Source organism: Callospermophilus lateralis, chromosome 19 (assembly GCF_048772815.1).
Source record: "Callospermophilus lateralis isolate mCalLat2 chromosome 19, mCalLat2.hap1, whole genome shotgun sequence".
NCBI lineage: Eukaryota > Metazoa > Chordata > Mammalia > Rodentia > Sciuridae > Callospermophilus > Callospermophilus lateralis.
Genome location: NC_135323.1, coordinates 7,139,360 through 7,160,092, shown reverse-complemented (window position 1 = coordinate 7,160,092; position 20,733 = coordinate 7,139,360). Strand labels below are relative to the sequence as shown.

At 35.7% G+C, this 20,733-nt stretch overlaps 1 protein-coding gene across 1 annotated transcript in view; it reads left to right on the top strand.

Moving 5' to 3' along the window:
* Positions 1-20,733, top strand: part of LOC143385399 (ATP-binding cassette sub-family A member 17-like) — a 101,027-nt gene that overhangs the window by 1,240 nt on the left and 79,054 nt on the right. The window contains 2 exon segments of the mRNA XM_076840874.2: positions 15,732-15,793; positions 16,491-16,752. Of these exon segments, the coding sequence (XP_076696989.2) occupies positions 15,740-15,793; positions 16,491-16,752 (316 nt within the window). The 5' untranslated portion in view covers positions 15,732-15,739.

Sequence of the window (20,733 nt, the reverse complement as noted above, 5' to 3'; positions counted from 1 at the left end):
ATAGTCATTTTTCACAGCTTTTAACCATTTAGAAAATTTGGGGGGATGATTTGTATAGACCATTTACATATTCTAAAATTAACTTAAATTTTCATTTAAGTGTTGTTTGAATACATCATTGTTGAAAAAGTTTAAAAATCAAACCATGATTATCATCCCCTTAAATTTTCATCATTTAAATTTTTTCTTGTTCAGTGTTCTATTATGTAAATGGATAGATTTGTCCATAGGGGTGTAGTTCTGCAGTTTTCTTTTCAGATATGTAGGCTGGACATTTGACATTGGTATCTCTCTCCAGTGTTTGGGAAATTCTCCATTAAGTGTGTCTTGGTGGAAGGTGGGGTCCCAGTTCAAAGGAAGAGGTGCTTCTGCAAACATGTTGCAAGTGTTTTTCTCTGCAGATTGTTATCTGGCTTTTAACATTTTTTTTTTTCAAGGAAAATTGTTAATGTTTGTGTTATCAGGTTCATGAGTCTGTTTTTTTGATAGTTTCCAGATTATAGGTCATGCTTACAAAACAAAACAAAAAACTGTCCTCATTCTAAGGATATAAAATACCCAGTTTTTCTTAACAGCACTTTTATAATTAAATGTAATATGTTCAAATCTTCATATATGTGGAGTTTATTTTGCTGGAGTGAGCTAGTCAATTTTCTCAATGGTTCAAAAAATTAATCAATGAAATTTCTAGTTCTGTATAGTAAACTCTAGTTACAATTCCATGGATTTTGACAAATTCAGAGAGTTGTGTGACTGCCACCGCAACCAAATTCAAACATCATCCCCCTAGATTTCCTTATGTTGTCTCTTTTGTATCTGATGCTCTCCACCTTTCTCAGCAAGCACTGGTTTTGTTCTATAATTCTATAATTTAAAAAAAATATTTTTAGTTGTTGATGGACTCAAAACCTTTATTTTTTATTTATTTTTATGTGGTGCGGAGGATTGAATCCAGTGCCTCATACATTCGAGGCAAGCACTCTACAACTGAGCTACTACCCCAATCCCTCCATCTCTATGGTTTTACTAATCTCTCTTGTAGAATACTTTGTGTAGATTTCTTAGGGTTTTTTGGGAAGAGAGATACTTTCATTTCTTCCTCTTCAATCTGTATATATTTTATTTCTTCTTGCCGTATTGCACTAGCTAGGACTTCTGATATGATGTTGAATAAGAGTAATGAGATTAGGTATCTTGGTTTGCTCCCAGTCAAAGCATTTAGTCTTTGACCATGAAGTATGTTAATTGTAGGTTTTTGTAGATGTCAATTATCAGATTGAGGACAGCTTCTGAGTAGCTGGGATTACAGGCATTCACCACCACTTCCAGACTGATTTATTCTTTGTCTCTTAATGTGATGAATTACATTGTATTTTTACTACATATTTTTCACATAGTGTTTTTAAAAGGCTTTGATATTGAGGTGAGGGTTACCTCATGAATGAGTGGTGAAGTAGTTCCTCTTTTTCTATTTTCTGGAAAAGAATGTATAGAATTAATATGTTTCTCTAAATGTTTGCTAGAATTCACCAATGAAACATTTGGGTCAGGATTTTCTTCCTCAGAAGGATTTTAATTACAAATATAGTTTTTAATAGATATAGAACTTCAAATTATCCATTTCTTCTTAAGTGAATTTTGGTAGTTGGCAGCTTTCAGGGAGTTGGTCTGTTTCACCTAAGTTGTTGGGCAAATAGGTATCAAAACTATTTACTAATAATGCTACTTTGACCTATGTGAAATGTTACTTTTATCACATACTAAATTTCTGTTTGTACTTAGGTCTATGTTAGATCCTTTTTAAAAAAATTAATTTTTAATTTTTTTTTTTTTTTTTTTTTTTGCGGTGCTGAAGATTGAACTCAGAGCTTCACACATTGTAGGTAGAAATCAACCACTGAGTTACACCCCAACCTTCTTTTAAAAATTTTATTGGGCTGTCTCTTACTATACTAGCATAATATTGTTTTAATCAATAAAGTTATTTAGCAACATTTTTTGGATAGTCTCTGATCGATATCTATACCTTTCAGAATTTTTTGACTAGTCTTACAGCTTTATGTTCTATATGGATTTCATAGTCAGTTTTATAAAATTCCATTGAAGTTTTTTAAAATGTGTAGATTAGGAGAATTATTATATTCACAGTATTGATTCTATAAAAGGACAAGTTATATATCTCTGTTTAACTGAGCTTTATTTTGTGTTTCTTGATAGTTTTCCACATATATGTCTTACATATAACCCATTACATTTATCCCTAAATATATTCTCATGGTGCAATTGTCAAAGTGATATCTTCTTGAACTATGATTTCTTAGTAATCTGTTTATAGGAAAGCCATTGTTCTTATTAACCTAATAATTGTATAAATGGCCTTACACCTTACCTTTTACTGTTTCTTATAGTTTTTTGCTTGTTGTTTTTTTCTGTGTATAGAGTTTTTTAATGTGTAAATAATCATAACTCATTCCCCTTTACCTGTATTTATTGCCACTGGATTCACCCTGTCATCTAACTTTACTAATGCAGTGTTACCCAGAGCTCATACGAATCATTTTTTGAGAACAGTATAGGCTACTATACCTGCTGAGGAACTGCCAACAGTGATCCTCTGCCCCCTCCCCACTTGCTTTTAGATAAAGGAACATCCTCTGAATGAATGGACCAATTAATTAAAGACACCCAAATTGTTCAGACCAGTTAGATAAATGTACTCTTCTGACCTTTCTGCCAACAGATTTAGCTTTGTGCCAGACCTGATCTCATATCCTCCATCTCACTATCTCATCCCCTTGGCCCAGCATGCTTGGGAAGGGAGAGCCCTTGAAATTGGACTCAGTAGGGGCTGGGATTGTGGTTCAGTGGTAGAGTGCTCACCTAGCATGTGCGGGGGCTCTGGGTTCGATCCTCAGCACCACATAAAAATAAATGAATGGAATAAAGGTATTGTGTCCAACTACAATTAAAAAAAAATATTAAAAAAAAAAAGAAATTGGACTCAGTGACTCAGAACAGTCTTGGCCTTTCCAGAACAATGTTAGAAAATAACGTTGGAGTTGGCATTCTAGTCATGGCTTCATCTTAACTATAAATGTTTCTAGTTGTCAAAAATCAAAAGCAAAGATGCCAGAAAGTACTTTGATTTGAGATATGTATTTTTTGGCATGTCATAGATGTGTCCTTTTTCTAAAGATTTAAAAAAGAAGAAGAAGAATCCAAAAATAGATGGTGAATTTTATCAAGTGCCTTTTGGGTATTTGTTGACATGATAATATGTTTTTATTCCTTTTACCAAACAATATGGTGAATTACCCTGATAAAAATCATAATTATAAGAACAGTGAAATATTCCTGGGTTTCTGTAGTGACTTTCCCATTTGCTTATGTATACTATTTTTTTAATACTCTATTGGAGTCTTTGTGTTATCGAGGAATCTACATCATGTTCTCTTCACTAATGGTGGGTTTTGGTTACTTTTAAAAAATATTCTGTGTTATTGTAAGATTTTGTTATCAGTTATGTTAACCTGATTTCTATAACTGGGAGTTTCTTTCTCTGTGCTTATGGATTAGTTTAAATTGTATCAGAATGGTCCCTAGCTTGTTGAAAATAACTGACCACTTTGAGTTTTTGTACTTAAATTGCTTGGAAGGCTCGTTAACAATTTTCTCAATATTTAATAGTTTATTTGAAAAAAATTTTACATTAAAAAAAATCTCTTCCTGACTAGGAGTGGTGGTATGAATCTCTCCAACCCAGCTACTCTGTATGCTAAAGCAGGAGTATCACAAATTCAGGATCAGTCTGGGCAGCATAGTGAAACTCTGCCTCTTAGACATTTTTCTTCTATTTTTTTTCTGGAATAAGGTGAGAGTTGCTATTTTCCTACCCAATCAACTCACCTAAAGTAGTTTGCCAAATTTATTAGTATCAAGTTGAATAAAGCATTTAATTTTCTATGCATTATTTTTTCCCCATTTTTTTCTTACTTAAACTGTCTGTGATTTTGAGCCCTTTTGTGTTGGCTAGATGTGCTAATGGATTATAGTTGGCCCTCCATAGCTGCAGGCTATGCACTGGCAGATTTAATCAAGTGTGGATTGGACCAAGTGTGAATCATATCCTTACCAAATGTGTACAGACTTTTTTCTCCTCCTCCTCTTCCTCCGCCTCCACCTCCTTTCTCCCCTTTTGAAACAGGGTCTTGCTATGTTGTCCAAGCTAATCTTGAACTCTTGAAAACTTCTTAGCCTCCCAAGTATCTGTGACTTTTGGTCATGTGTCACTGTGCCTGCCTCAAACATTTTTTTCTTGTCATTATTCCTTAAGCAATATAGTATAACAACTATTTACATAGTATTTACATTGTATAAGATATTATAAATTATTTAGAAATGAATTAAAGTATATGGGCAAATGTGTACAGGTTATTTGCAAATACACAATTTTATATAAAGGACTTGAACATCAGTGGATTTGTATGTCTAAAGAGGTTCCTGGAACCAGTAGTCCTGGACATTGAGGAATTTATATTCAAAGTTTTATTTCCTTACCTGTTATCTATTCGTTTCCTCTTTCTAATTTAAGCTTTCGTCCATAAAAACAATATCTATGTTTTGAAGAAATATAAAGAAAACACATTATAGAAACTTATTCCCCCCAGGGGTAAAAGGTTGTTATAGAATAGCGATAGTCACATATACAATGACAATGATTGTTTTCCTTGCAGAATCTCCATAAAGATATTTTAAAAATACTTGTAAACATATAGAGTTTAACTGTATTTAGCTTTTGTTTGGGAGGTACTGCCTTTCTTTGTGGTCATTAAGACTCTGTCATGGGGCTGGGGATGTGGCTCAAGCGGTACTGCGCTTGCCTGGCATGCGACCCGGGTCTTTTGTTTTCTTTCTTTCTTCTCACCCCAGAGTGTGTGTGTGTGTGTGTGTGTGTGTGTGTGTGTGTATTTGCTGGGATCAAACCCTGGGTCTCAAGCATGCACAGGTGCTGGCTCAGCACTATTTGTTGAAGAGACTATTCTTTTCCCATTAAATAGTCTTGGCACCTGCTGTGTCTGAATGTCTGTGCCCTCACAAAATTCATGTATTAAAATTCTAATCTGCAAGGTGATGGAATTAGGATTTAGAGCCTTTGGAAAGTGATTAGGTCATGGAAGCAGAACTCTCATGAATGGAATTAATACTCTTTTTTCCCCACAGCACTGGGGATTGAATAAAGAGCCTCACACATGCCAGACAAGCCCTCTATCCCTGAGCTACATCCTCAGCCTTGTTTAAAAAATAGTATTTAAAATTTTTTTTTAGTTATTGATAGACCTTTATTTATACATGGTGCTAATAATTGAACCTAGTGCCTCACACATGTCAGGCACGTGCCTACCACTGAGCTATAGCCTCAGCCCTAAAAAATTGCATTTTGATACAAGATGTTGCTAAATTGCCCATGCTAACCTTGAACTTATGGTCTTCCTGCTTCAGGCATCTCATCCAGCAGAATTATTGCTCTTATAAAAGAGATCTGAGATCCTTTGCCTCCTTCTGCTATGTAAGCTTGTAGCAAAAAGACAGCCATCTAAGAAGTGGGCCCTCACCAGATACTAAATCTGCTAGTACCTTCATCTTTCCCAGCCTTCCAATCTGTGAAATAAATTTCTGTTGCTTATGAGCTCCCAGTTTATAGTATTTTGTTATAATAGTCCAAACAGACTAAGATAGCACCTTTGTCAAAAATTAATTGTTTGGGTTTATTTCTGGACTCTCAATGCTGTTTTATTGGTTGATATGTCAATTCTTATGCCAGTTTTTAAAAATTTAATCTTTATTTAAAGTATTATGGGTTCATCCTAACAAAATCATACAGGTATGGAATTCAATTTCAGTTCACCGTTCCCCACTTTTCCCTCTTGTCCTCCCTCCTCTTCCCCTTCTCCTTCCTCTCTTCTGCTAGACTTCCTTTCATTCAGTTATTTATTCAATTTTGATTGGTTCTTTTTACTTTTACATAAAGATGAAATTACCTGTGGTATATTTATATATGCACATAATATGATATTTTAATCACTCATTCCACATTGCCTCCCCTTTTCTTTTCCTCAATTTTGCCTCTTGATCTCCTCCTTCTGCACTGCTAATCTTCCCTATATCTTTTGTTTTTTTAATAATTTAACCTTTATTTTATTTATTTGTTTTTATATGGTGCTGAGGATTGAACCCAGGACCTCACTTGTGCTAAGCAAGTGCCTAATTGCTGAGCTACAACCCTAACTCCTTCCCTATATCTTTATGATATCCCATCCTGTCCTCTCCTTTTCTTAATTTACTCCAGCTTCCATATGTGAAAAAACATTTGACCTTTGAGGTTTTTGAGTCTGGCTTATTTCATTTAGCATGTTGTTCTCCATTTCCATTCATTTACCAGCAAATACCATAATTTAATTCTTCTTTATGGCTGAGTAAAACTTCATTGTGTATATATACCATAATTTCTAATCTTTTTATCTACTGACAGGCATCTGGGTTGATTCCATAATTTAGCTATGCGAGTTGTGCTGCCAAAAACATCGAGGTGGCTGTATTGCTATAATATGCTAATTTTAGTTCTTTGGGGGAAAACACTAAGGAATGGGATAGCTATTTCATATGGTGGTTTCATTCCTAGTTTTTGAGGAATTTCCATATTGTTTTCTTCAGAGTGATTGTACTAGTCTGCAGTCCCACCAACAGTGTACGAGTGTACCTTTCCCCCCATATTCTTGCCAGCATTATTGTTTGTATTCTTGATCATTGCCATTCTGACTAGAGTGAGATGAAATCTTTGTATAATTTTGATTTGCACTTCACTGATTGCTAGAGATGTTGAACATTTTTTTCCTATATTTGTTGGGCATTTATGTTTCTTCATTAGAGAAGTGTCACTTGAGCTCTTTTGCCATTTATTGACTGGATTTTTTTTTGGTATTAAGTTTTTTGATTTCTTTATATATTCTGAGTTTTAAAATATATTTATAGGGCTGGGGTTGTGGCTCAGCGGTAGAGTGCTCGCCTAGCATGTGTGAGGCCCTGGGTTCAATCCTCAGCACCACATTAAAAAAAAAAAAAGATATTGTGTCCATCTACAACTAAAAAATAAAATATTTTTAAAAATTAAAAAAAATATATTTATAATCTGGGTATTAATTATTTATTAGAGGAGTAGCTGGCAAAGATTTTCTTCCATTCTATAGGCTTTCTCTGCTCTTAATCATTTTATTTGCTGTGCAGAAGCTTTTTAATATGATGGCATCCCACTTATTGATTTTTAATTTGATGACATCCTGCTTATTGAAGCTTTTTAGTTTGATTCAATTTTACTTATTGATTCTTGGTTTTATTTCTTCTGCTTCAGAGGTCTTATTAAGGAAGGCAGTGCCAGCACCAATATAATGGAGTGTTGGCTCTAGCAGCTGCAAGATTTCTGGTATAATTCCTAAGTCTCTAATGCATTTTGATTTGACTTTTGTTCAGGGTGAAAGCTAGGTATCTATTTCCATTTTTCTACATATAACTATCTACTTATTTGTGTGTGTGTGTATGTGTGGTTCTGGGGATTGAACCCAGGGCCTTGTGCATGCGACACAAGCACTCTACTAACTGAACTATATCCCCAGCCCCACTTAATCAGTTTTTTTATTTATATATGTCAGAAGAATGCATTATAATTCTTATTACACATATAGAACATAATTTTTCACATCTCTGGTTGTATACAAAGTATATTCACACCAATTTGTGTCTTCATACATGTATTTTGGAAAATAACGATCATCATATTCCACCATCATTTGCTGCAGTCTGGCTGGGCAAAATAACCGGGGAGCGGGGTGGGGAGACAAGCAACTTGTGAAGGTTGAAACAGCGGGAGCCGCTTTATTACGGGACAGCAGAGGTATATATACATAATTAATTACACACAGCTTAACTTAATTAACATCATCTAGATACAGCAGTCATTAAGGAATCCTCATCATCTTTATGACTCATTGGCGTTACTTCACAAACCACTCCTCCTGGCAAAGTGCCAGGCGCCATCTTGACTTGACTGTGGCCCTCAACAATCATTCTTAATCCCATGCCCCCTCCTGTCCCCTCCCACCCCTTTGCCCTATATAGAGTTCATTTATTCCTCCCATGTTCCCTCTCCCTATCCCACTATGAATAAGTCTCCTTATATCAAAGAAAACATTTGGCATTTGTTTTTGTTTTTTTTAGGGGGGGGGAGATTGCCTAACTTCACTTAGCATTATCTTCTCTAACTCCATCCATTTACCTGCAAATGCCATGATTTTATTCTCTTTCATTGCTGAGTAAAATTCCATTGTGTGTATATGCCACATTTTTTTTTATCCATTTATCTATTGAAGGGCATCTAGGTTGGTTCCACAGTTTAGCTATTGTGAATTGTGCTGCTATAAACATTGATGTGGCTATGTCCCTGTAGTATGCTGTTTTTAAGTCCTTTGAGAATAGACTGAGGAGAGGGATAGCTGGGTCAAATGGTGGTTCTAGTCCCAATTTTTCAAGAAGTCTTCTTACTGCTTTCCATATTGGCTGCATCAATTTGCAGTCCCACCAACAGTGTATGAGTATACCTTTTTCCCCACATCCTCGCCAGCACTGTTGTTTGTCTTTATAATAGCTGCCATTCTGACTGGAGTGAGATGATATCTTAGAATAGTTTTGATTTGCATTTCTCTAATTGCTAGAGATTATGAGCATTTTTTCATATATTTGTTGATTGATTGTATATCCTCTTCTGAGAAGTGTCTGTTCAGGTCCTTGGCCCATTTATTGATTGGGTTATTTGTTTTTTTGGTGTTTAACTTTTTGAGTTCTTTTTATATCCTAGAGATTAGTGCTGTGATTGTGAGGGGTAAAAATTTGCTCCCAAGATGTAGGCTCTCTATTCACAGATTATTTCTTTTGCTGAGAAGAAACTTTTTAGTTTGAGTCCATCCCATTGATTGATTTTTTTATTTTAATTCTTGCGCCCAAAGAGTTTTATTAAGGAAGTTGAGGCCTAATCCCACATGATGGAGGGAAAGGCCTACTTTTTCTTCTATTAGATGCAGGGTCTCTGGTTTTATTCCTAAGTCCTTGATCCATTTTGAATTGAGTTTTGTGCATGGTGAGAGATAGGGGTTTAATTTCATTTTGTTGCATATGGATTTCCAGTTTTCCCAGCACCATTTGTTGAAGAGGCTATATTTTCTCCAGTGCATGTCTTGGCACCTTTGTATAAGATAAGATAGTTGTAATTTTGTGGGTTAGTCTCTGTGTCCTCTGTTCTGTACCATTGGTCTACCAGTCTGGTTTGGTGCCGGTACCATGCTGTTTTTGTTAATATTGCTCTGTAGTATAGTTTAAGGTCTGTTATTGTGATGCCACTTGCTTCACTCTTCCTGCTAAGGATTGCTTTAGCTATTCTGGGTCTTTTATTTTTCCAGATGAATTTTATGATTGATTTTTCTATTTCTATGAGGAATGTCATTGGGATTTTGATCAGAATTTCATTAAATCTTTATAGTGCTTTTGGAAGTATGGTCATTTTGATAATATTAATTCTGCCTATCCAAGAGCAAGGTTAGATCTTTCCATCTTCTAAGGTCTTCTTTGACTTCTTTCTTTAGGGTTCTGTAATTTTCATTATATAGATATTTTGTCTCTTTGGTTAAGTTGATTCCCAAGTATTTTATTTGGGGGGCCTGCAGAGGTCTATGTAGGTGGATCTGGGCTGCCCAGCTTGACCTCCTGCAGTAGTCTGCTAGTAGGAAGGGGCGGTCCTGTTCCAGAGGCTAGCCTCTGGTGGGTGACTGCCCTGCAGGTGCAGGGGGTGGGCCCAGGCCTACTATGAGCCTGGATCCTGTGCCAGTCAGTTTTGATAATCAGCTTTGTAGTAAGTTTTTTAGTTGTAGTTGGACACAATACCTTTATTTCTTTATTTTTATGTGGTGCTGAGGATCGAACCCAGGGCCTCACATGCGCAAGGCAAGTGCTCTACCGCTGAGCCACAACCCCAGCCCCATTTTGTAGTAAGTTTTGAAATCAGGAATCATGGATCCTCCTATTTTTTCAATATTATATTGGCTATTCCTTAAAGTTCCATATGAATTCAAGGATGAGGTTTTACATTTCTTTAAAAAAGTCGTTAGATTTTTGGTAAGATTTACATTGAATCTGTAGGCTTCTTCAAGGAGTATTGCCATTTTGACAATATTAATTCCAAAGATCCATGAATATGGGATGTTTTCTCATTTATTTAGGTCTTATTTAGTTTCTGTCAGCAAACTTTATAGTTATATTTTCATTGTGCAAATCTTTTGCCTTTTTGGCTAACTTTATTTTGGGGTATTTTAGTCTTCTGGATTCTGTTGTAAAAATTGTTAATTTTCTTTTTAGATTGTCCATTGCTAATGTATTGAAATTCAACTGGTTTTTTGTGTGTTGAGCTTGCCCCCTGAAACTTTGCTGAATTTATTTATTAGCTCAAGTAGTTTATATGTATATGTGCATGCCTGTGTTGTGTATGCATGTGTATTTTTGGATTATCTATGTACATAGTCATTTGATCTGTAATAAATGTAGATTTATTTCTTCCTTTTCAACTCAGATGGTGTTTATTATTTATTTATTTATTTTAAATAAATGACAGCAGAATGTATTACAATTCTTATTACACATATACAGCACAATTTTTCATATCTCTGGTTGTATATAAAGTATGTTGACACCAATTCGTGTCTTCATACATGTACTTTGAATAATGATGTCTATCACATTCCACCATCTTTGCTAATCCACTGTCCCCCTCCCTTTACCTTCCACCCCTCTGCCCTATTTAGAATTCATCTATTCCTCCCATGCTCCCCCTCCCTACCCCACTATGAGTCAGCCTCCTTATATCAGAGAAAACATTTGGCATTTGTTTTCAATAATACAATCAATAATTTAGACTTAATTGACATATATAGAATATTTAAGTCTGCATCAAGTGGATACACTTTTTTCTCAGCAGCACATGGATCCTTCTCTAAAATGAACCATATGATATGCCACAAAGCAACTCTTAGCAAATACAAAAAGGTAGAGATACTATCATATCATAATGGAATGAAATTGGAAATCAACGAAAAAATAAAAATTTCTCCATCATCTGGAGACTGAACAATATGCTACTGAATGAACAATGGGTTACAGAGACATTAAGGAGATTAAAAAGTTCTTAGAGGTAAATGAGAACATAGACACAACAATGAAATCTCTGGGAGACTATGAAAGTAGTACTAAGAGGAAAATTCATTGCATGGAGTTCATTCATTAAAAGAAGAAAAAGTCAACAAATATTTTATTTTGCCTAATTCCTCTAGTTAGGACTTCCTTCCAGTACAGTGTTGAATACCAGTGGTAGAAGCAGGCATCTTTGTCTTATTCCTGACCTCAGGGGAAAAATTTTCAGTCTTTTACTATTCATTATGATGTTAGCTGTGGGTTAATCATAAATACCTTATATCATATTAGGGAATTATCTTCTATTATAACTTGCTGAGATTTTTGATCACCAAAAGGTGTTAAATTTTGTCAACTGCCTTTTCTGCATCTTTTGAGATGATCATGTAGGATTTTTATTGTTGTTCTATTAATGAGATATATTACATTGATTAGTTTTCTTTTTTTCCAAATAATGCCTTCATGTTGGTTTGCACATTGTAAGTCATTTACTTGTCAAGTACTTTTTTGCTTTTATCAGTGCATAATAAAATTTGGGTTCCTTTTGACATAATTGTACATGCATGGAATTTAATTTACTCCATTTCAGTCCCCAGTGCTCCCCCGCACACCCCCGGTTCTTTCCCTCTGCTCTACTGGCATACCTTCCATTTATTTATTCATTTGTTTATTCTTAATTGGTGATTTAAAGATATACATAAAAGTAGAATTCACTGTGGTGTATTTATACATGTACATAGCATAATTTTGTCATACTCATTGATTGATTTTCTTATGTTGAAACATCTTTGCATTCCTGGGATAAATCCCATTTGGTCATGATGCATGATCCTTTAAAAAAAAATAAAATATATATATATTTAGTTGTAGATGGACACAATATCTTTATTTTGTTTATTTTTTAATGTGGTGCTGAGGATTGAACCTAGTGCCTCATGCATGCAAAGCAAGCGCTCAACCACTGAGCTACCCATGCATAATCCTTTTAATGTGTGCTATAGTTTGTGTGTGGTTCCTTTGTTAGAGACATTGTATTGTATTTTCTGTCTAGTTCTATCTATTATTAAATTTGCAGTATAGAGGGCTAGGAGTGAAGCTCAGTGGTAGGGTGCTTACCTAGCATACACAAGGTTCTGGGTTTGATCCCTAGCACTAAAAAGAGAAAAGAAATTTTGCAGTGCATTTTTCAAGGTCTGCAACTGTTATTGTAGAATTGTCCATTTCTCCCTTCAATTCTATCAATATTTGCTTAATGTGTTTTGGGATATCTGTTGTTTGGTGTGTATATATTTATCTTCTTTTATGGTCATGCTTATTTTTAAAATGTAATTACTAATTGTACATGGTTATGGGGTACAGTGAGATAACTTGATATAAATGTGTAATGATCAAATTAGGTCAGTTAACTTTTCATTTCTGTAAACTTTTTTGTGTGTGGTACTGAGGATTGAACTCAGGATTTCTCACATATTAGGCAAGGACTCTACCTCTGAACCATACCTCTGGTCCATTTTATTGAATTTTATTTTGATATAGGATTTCCCTGTGTTGCCAAGGTTGGCCTCAAATTTGCAGTCTTCCTGCATCAGCCTCTTGAGTAGCTGGGATTACAAGCATGTACCACCACACCAAGTTAGATTTTTTATGAACAGACAATAATCACATTTATGAGGTACAGTGTGATACTTAAGTGCATAAATAAAGCATGTACTGATCAAATCAGAGTAATAAACATTTCTATCTCCTTGTCACTACTTTGTGTTTGGAGAATTCAAGCTCCTCTCTTCTAGCTATTTATATAATAGATTATTGTGCACTAGCTATAGTCACCCCATTGTGCTATCAAACACTAGAACTTATTACTCCTATATAAATATGTCACATTTGCTAAATGTTATCTGATGTCACTTTATGCCCCACTCCCCAGCCTCTAGTAACCACTCTTCTATATTCAGATCAACTCTTTTAGCATCCATACATCAGAGAGAAGATGCAGCATTTGTCTTTCTATGTCTGGATTATTTCACTTAACATAATATCCTCTAGTTTCATCTATTTTACTATAAATGATAGGATGTCATTATTAATCATTCTATCTTATTGAAGAATTGGCCTTTTTCTTAGTGTAAAATATCCTTTTTCTCCTGTAATTTTTTTTTTTTGCTTAAAATCTACTTTGTCAAGTATTATTATAGTCAGCCTGCTCTTTTTAGTTATATTTGCATGGAAGAGCTTTTTCCATCCTTCACTTTCAATCTACATGTGATTGGGGTATCAAGTGAGTCTCTTATAATTGGCACATACAGTTGGCCCTCAGTATTCTTGGGTTCCACACCCATGGATTCAATTAGCTGTAGATTGTTGACTATGTAGTTAGACCAGTGGTAGTTGTGTCTATACTGAACATGTTCATGTCTTTTTTCTTATCATGATTCCCTAAATGATGCAGTATGCTAACCACTTACATAGGATTTATATTGATTTATATTGATTTATATTTATCATGATAAGTAACCGAGAGATAATTTAAATTTAAAGTATGGGAGAAAAAAACATAGTTTATATGCAAAAACAGTGCTGTTTTATGTAAGGGATTTGAGCTTCCACATAGTTGGTATCTGTGGAGGGAAGGGTGTCCTGGAACCAGTCCCTAGTGGACACCACAGACAGTTGTTTCAGACAATTCAGTGGAGGGGCCAGTTTCCACCATCGTCTTTGAGTACACTCTGCTTTTATTCCTAAAGATGCTACTTCTAAAATTCTTGTGTTATGAGAAAGAGACAGTTTTCTGTGTTTAAGAAAACAGTATTGTTAAAAGTGTAACACAAAGGATGTGATCCAGCCCAGAACTAGGTTTATCCCTATATTTATAAGCTCTACTGCTTTAATTGCAAATGTGTAAAGGCAAGAGTACTTCCACTTGAGGGAAGATGTATATCTTTTTCTTTCCTTACTGGAAAAATATTTTCTGGTAAAGCAAAATTCATTTTTATTATAGTAATGGTTTCTAAAAATTAAAGTATAAACAAAAAGATTGAAAAGAGGTGGAATCTTCTGCTAACCAGAAGTATTTTTATCTATTCACAGTCATTCCTACTCCATCCATAACCCTACAAAGACTATGTATCTCTTAGTTATTTAATCAATTAGTCATTTAATTCAATATTTACTGAGCACTTACTATGTGCCAGCTCTGCTTTTATGCCTCCCCAGTTCTGTGGTAGAACAAACAGACAAAAAAAAAAAAAAAATCCATGCCTCATGGAACATGCATTCTATTAAGGAAATAAGATTAAATAAGTATATAAATATGCTACATAGCTTAATGGTGCCAAGAAGAATAAACATGAAAAGTTGTATGAAATGTTTAGAGATGTTGAGATTTTATTTTGAATGGTCAAGAAAGTCTTCAAAGAGAAAGTGTCTTTCGAATAAAGATCCAAAAGAGATAGAAAAGCTGGCCATGCCAACATAGGAATAAAGTGTGTACTTGTACCTGGCAGAGGGGAATCCAAATATAGCAGCAGTTTTGTGTGTTTAGAGACAGCATCTGGGCCTTGACAGGAGCTGGAGAAGGAGGAAGGGAAGGGAAGTAGAAGAGAGTAGATGAAATGAGAACACTAGTAGGAGCTATGTCCCCCAGAACTATGTAGGCCATTGGAGGGCAGGGCTTTTCCTTGGAGAGAAATTGGGGCCATTGAAGAGTATTGAGCTGAAGAACAGACAGGATCTGACTGTACAGGGTTGCTCTTGATGCTGCTCGGAAAAGGATTTTAAGGTAACAAGGTCAGAGGTAATGAAGCCACTGCAGAGGCTACTGCAGAAATTGAGGCAAGGGATGATAAAGAGCAGAAGTGGTGAAGGGGGTTGAATTCTGGGAGTGTTTAAAGGTAGAGGCAATAGGATTTGCTGAGGTCTAAACTTGGGCTGTGAAAGAGAGAGGAAAGCCAAGAATAACCCTGTATGACTCAAAGAATAGAACTGAATGAATTGAGGTGAGGAAGACTGTGGAATGACCTATTTTTGAAAGAATATGAATAGCCCGGTTTGGCCAGGTCAGTTTTGAGATTAAACACGTGGGTATGTCGAGCAGGCAACTAGATAATTGGAAATAGAGCTTAAGGCAAGGTGCAGGCTGGTTGTACAAATATAGAAGTCTTCAGCATGAAGTTGGATCCTAATCCAGGGCTGAGTTAGGTCACCTAAGGAGTGTTACTGGAAAAGAGTCCACAGTCTGAGCCCCATAAGGGCTGGGGAGAGGAGAAAGAGTCAGTTTAAAAGACTGACAAGGAACAACTGGAAAGGTAGGAGAAAAAGCAGCCAGCATCATGCTCTGAAAGCCCGCAAGAAGGTTGTCCAAGGATATAAGAGTACCTCTTAGCATTCTTGCATTACACATAACATTTCACCCATTTGTTTCCTGACTAATGCTGAGCCTTCCCCTTCAGCTAGAAAAATGGCAGTGTTCAAGAAGTTAAAACTTCTTCTCTGGAAGAATTTCATCTTAAAGGTAGGTATAGTTATTCATGATGGTATGTAGGTTCTTGGGAATGACTGAATGTTTATGTGAAATTGGTTGCTAATAATGGGTTAAAGAAACAGTAAGAACTTTGCTTGTAAAGGGGCACTATTCTGCAAATAAGTCATGTTTCCATAGTAATTCTGTTAACCCTCATTATGAAAGATGATATCATTGTCTGATTTCCAACCAGTGGTGTTGTAGAAAAGTTAATAGAGGGGCTGGGGCTCAGTGATAGACCACTTGCCTAGCATGTGCGAGGCACTGAGTTCGATCCTCAGCACCACATAAAAATAAACAAAATAAAGGTATTGTGTACAACTACAACTAAAAAAGATATTTTAAAAAAGAAAAGTTAATAGAGATGTTTCTATTAAACTATTATTCTCCCCACCCCATTTTTTATATGGGGAGACTAGAAGAAAGGATTTTTTTTTTGGTACCAGCGATTGAACCCAGGGACCACATCCCCAGCCCTTTTTTATATTTTACTTAGAGACAGGGTTTTGCTGAATTGCTTAGGGCCTTACTAATTTCTGAGGCTGGCTTTGAACTCTTGATTCTTCTGCTTCAGCCTCCAGAGCCACTGGGATTATACGTTTGAAAGGATGCGAAATGGAAGAACATTCTCCTCAATAGAGACTTAGAGTGATTTTGAGTTAACCTGTAACTTTTGTTTTTATTTTAGAAGCGGAGGATTCTGATGACAGTGCTTGAAATCTTAATGCCATTACTATTTTCTGCAGTTGTATTGTATCTTCGTTTTAATAGTGTCCCAAGAAAAAGAGCTGCTACTAATTACAGTGCAATTGATGTCAGTTTGCTACCAGACTTCTTCCATCAGTTTCCTGTGAAAAATAAATTTCAACTAGTTTATATCCCTTCCAAGAGTGAGACTTTGAAGACTCTCACTGAAATGGTGGAAGATACTTTCGATGTTGAGTTTGAAGGTTAGACATAAGGTGGATAGGGAAGATATTTTCACATAGTATGAAACTGTTTTCTGAGAGTTCTGCTTATAGAAGTAATTCCAAATCTGAGGTTTTCAAATTCTAAAGAGCCCACGCAGGTGGTAGTTGGAGGAAAACTTCTCGTTCCCCAAACACTGCCTTCCTTTCTCACTGCTCTCTTTAGCACAAATGTGATACATGAAACTGTATGGTATTAAGTAAAGTTAGGTGCCTAATCCCAAGTCCTACTTCCCAGAATTCTTTTACAAATTGGAATGTACTTTTCTGGGATTTAAAAAAATCTTCAATACATTGAAACTTACAGTAAATACAGGAACTCTTTGTACTGAAAATTTTACACAATATAAAAGACAAAAGATAAAAATAACTTTTCCTTTTTATTCCATATCCTAATAAAATTCTTCACTCTAGAGTAATGACAAATAACAGTTTGATGATCTTTTCCAGTGTGTGGTGGATATCAGTTTTGGTTTTCTTCCTGTAGCCTGTTTTTCTGAGAGTCTGACCCCCTCCCGCTCTCAGCTCAATGTATTTTCATTGCTGTTGACTGCATTCTGGGCTTGGGATAGATCATGTAACCAATGCCTAAACCAATCTGCACTTTGCAGTCCCTTGCATGGATTATCTGTCATGGAGGCATGCTTAGTGAGAATCAAGGAAATGTGAGATTTTTTTCCTGGAAATTTCTGAAAAAGAGGCTATTGCCATTCTCTCTGGTAATATAGTGGACTAGCTCATTTGGATCATCCCTCCAGTGAAAAGTAAATGCTGGATGAAAACTAAAAATATATTCTTGGAAGCATTAAAGAACTAAATAGTCAGGAATTATCTAGCAAAAAAATCTATTATATAAGTATTTTATCTTTTAATCCAAGGGGTGATTACTTAGGTATTAATTTTATAACTATTTATTAAACTGAGCATTTTGTTTTGGATATCTTCATATGTATCTGATAATTTTTACAATTTAACTGTGTATATGTGTGTGTGTTTAAAAAGAAACCTAAGCCAGGTGGGGTGGCATATACCTGTAGTCCCAGCTACTGGGAGGCTGAGGTGGGGGAATTGTAATAAATAATAAATAAATATAACCTAAATAAGGCTAAAGAAACAAAACAGAAACTGTGCCTATCTGTCCATATTTGAAATAAATAAATTTACTCCTTATATCTTGGTGGACACCCTTCTTATACTTTTTTTAAAAATATTTTTTAGTTGTTGATAGATCTTTATTTTTTATTTATACGTTCTACCATGCGGCCAGCGCAATGGTTTCATTAATGAGGTTCTTGGCATAAAAGTTAGCTAGCGAGATCGAAATAAACACACAGACTCAGTTACCTTTTTTCTATGACCAGGTCCGAGACGGCTCCCCTCTCTGGTTCCCTCTTCTAACCGCCCGGCAGGGCAGCAAGGATTACTCAGGGCTAGCAGGAGAGAGAGAGAGAGCGAGCACGCCAGGGAGTAGGCTTTTATTGGGGAGCAAGAAATTCAGGGGAGAATTCCATCCAATGAAGGTTGAAGGGGGGCCGCACTCCAAGGTCAGGGTCAGTGATTGGGCCTCCGGGGTCAGTGGTCAGTTACACCCCCACACGGACAGGTTCTCTCATCAGGAGAGGGCCGGGAAAGCTCCGACACAGCCAGAGCGCCTCAGACCCTAACCGGGAGTCACCCAGTCACGTGTGAGAATGGCTTCCGACAATACGTGGTGCTAAGAATTGAACCCAGTGCCTCACACATACCAGGCAAGGGTGCTACCACTGAGCCCCAACTTTTTCTAACCATGTAAATACCTAAAAATTGGATCCTACTGTAGGAACAGTTTTGTTGTCTGACTTTTATCACCATATTGTAAATGTATTTTCAGCTTGTTAGATAATTTCCTACATAAAAATATCTAGATGAAAGAAAGAACCCAAAGAGGCCCTAAATTGCTTTTTTTTATATTAATATAATTGTTTATTTCTCCAAAGGACGACTCAGTATTAAACCATGATCAAAGAGATTACATTATTCATGTCCTCAGTTTAATTTCTTTTTTTTATTATTTATTATTTTTTTATTGGTTATTCAAAACATTACAAAGATTGCAGAATCACATCGGTTACACATCCACATTTTTACATAATACCATATTAGTAACTGTTGTATTCTGCTACCTTTCCTATCCTCTACTATCCCCCCTCCCCTCCCCTCCCATCTTCTCTCTCTACCCCATCTACTGTAATTCATTTCTCTCCTTATTTTTTTTCCCATTTCCCTCAATTGCTTTTGATGAAACATGCATCGTACTAGAGGAAATTGAACTAGTTTTCATAGCCTTGTAAGGCACAGAGCGAAATAAGAAGTTAAGGCTCATTCAAGGTGGAGTGTCAAATAGGAGACTATCTCCCCATAAAGCTGGAACCCAAATCGCCTACATCCTTAATGTAAAATAGAAGTAAATATATATCACTCCTACCCCTGAGGATCTGCAGGAATGTTGCCTTGGAATTGAGCACAACAAGGAGAACTCAACCCTGAGACTTGTAGCTCAAATTCAAGGAGAGACACAAGGCAGTTGTGGGGAGAAAAGAATGGGGGGGGGAATGAAAGTGAAAAAAAAAGAAAAATGAAAACCCCTCACACTATGAAGTGGGATTCAAGACTGAGAGATGCAGTGTAAGTCGTCTTTGGAGGATATACCATCATTCAGTATCTCAAAGAAGACACTCCCCCACCCCACACACAAATATTTTAATGTCAGTGAGCAAATGTGCCAGGAAATGATACGAAGGGTGACAAACAGTATTAGCAACAGAGAGCAAAAACAGAAATAGAGGTTGTGGGGTTGTGGCTCATTGGTAGAGTGCTTGCCTTGCATGGGTGAGGCATTGGGTTGAATCCTCAGCACCACATAAATGAATGAATGAATGAATGAATGAATGAATGAATAAAATAAAGATTTAAAAAACAGAACTAGAAGATTCAGATAATGGAATTATTAGTCTCAAATTACAAAATCACTACTTAGTTCGAAAAATAAAAGAACATATTTGTAGGTAGTATGTCACTATAGTCACCTAGCCAATTGAACTGGGGAGGGGGCAAACATTTCTAGAAAAGAAAAATAAAATAACCAACATGTAAAACTTGGGTTATAAACAAGATATGAAAGGATGAAATGGAACTTAAACTTCCTACAAAAATAAAGATCATTCTTTTAACAACAACAACAACAAATCCATCAGGCTTTACCCAGGTCTCAAGGTACTCACAGGACTTAATTCTCTCTCTCCCTTCCTTAGCATGAAGTCCCAGGTCAGTTGCTAGCAGTTCTTGGGATTGCAGACTTCCAGTTCATGTTCTGACCTGATTAATCAGATTCTTTTTTTTTAGAACTAAATCAAACAGATTTTATTAAATTTTGTTAGAATGAGGAAAACAAATGATATAAAATAAGTCTTAAGAAATGTTCTCTTGTACTACTATCTCAAACTATTTTTCAGTGTTTTACAAAATGCTCACATGGCAAATGTGAAAAGCTTCAATACTCTTGTAACTTTTGCTGCAATAAATGCAACATTAACAAACATACAAATGGGCTGGGGATGTGACTCAAGAGGTAGCGAGTTCGCCTGGCATGCGTGCGGCCCGGGTTCAATCCTCAGCACCACATACAAACAAAGATGTTGTGTCCGCCGAAAACTAAAAATATTAAATAAAATTAATTATTAAAAAAAACATACAAATTTCTTCTGTGTCAATTTTAAAAGTTGAATTACTGAATTACATACTAATTTTTATGTTACTCATACATATTTTATTCATTCACATTTAACGAGATCATTGCCAATATATACAATATTTTCCTTAACTTTATTTTTACATTAAGTCAATGTCTGTCATGTAGCCATCCAAAACCTTACAATAAAATTACACAGGTTTGTAGTCCAATTTAGATTCTAGCTTCTTAGAATC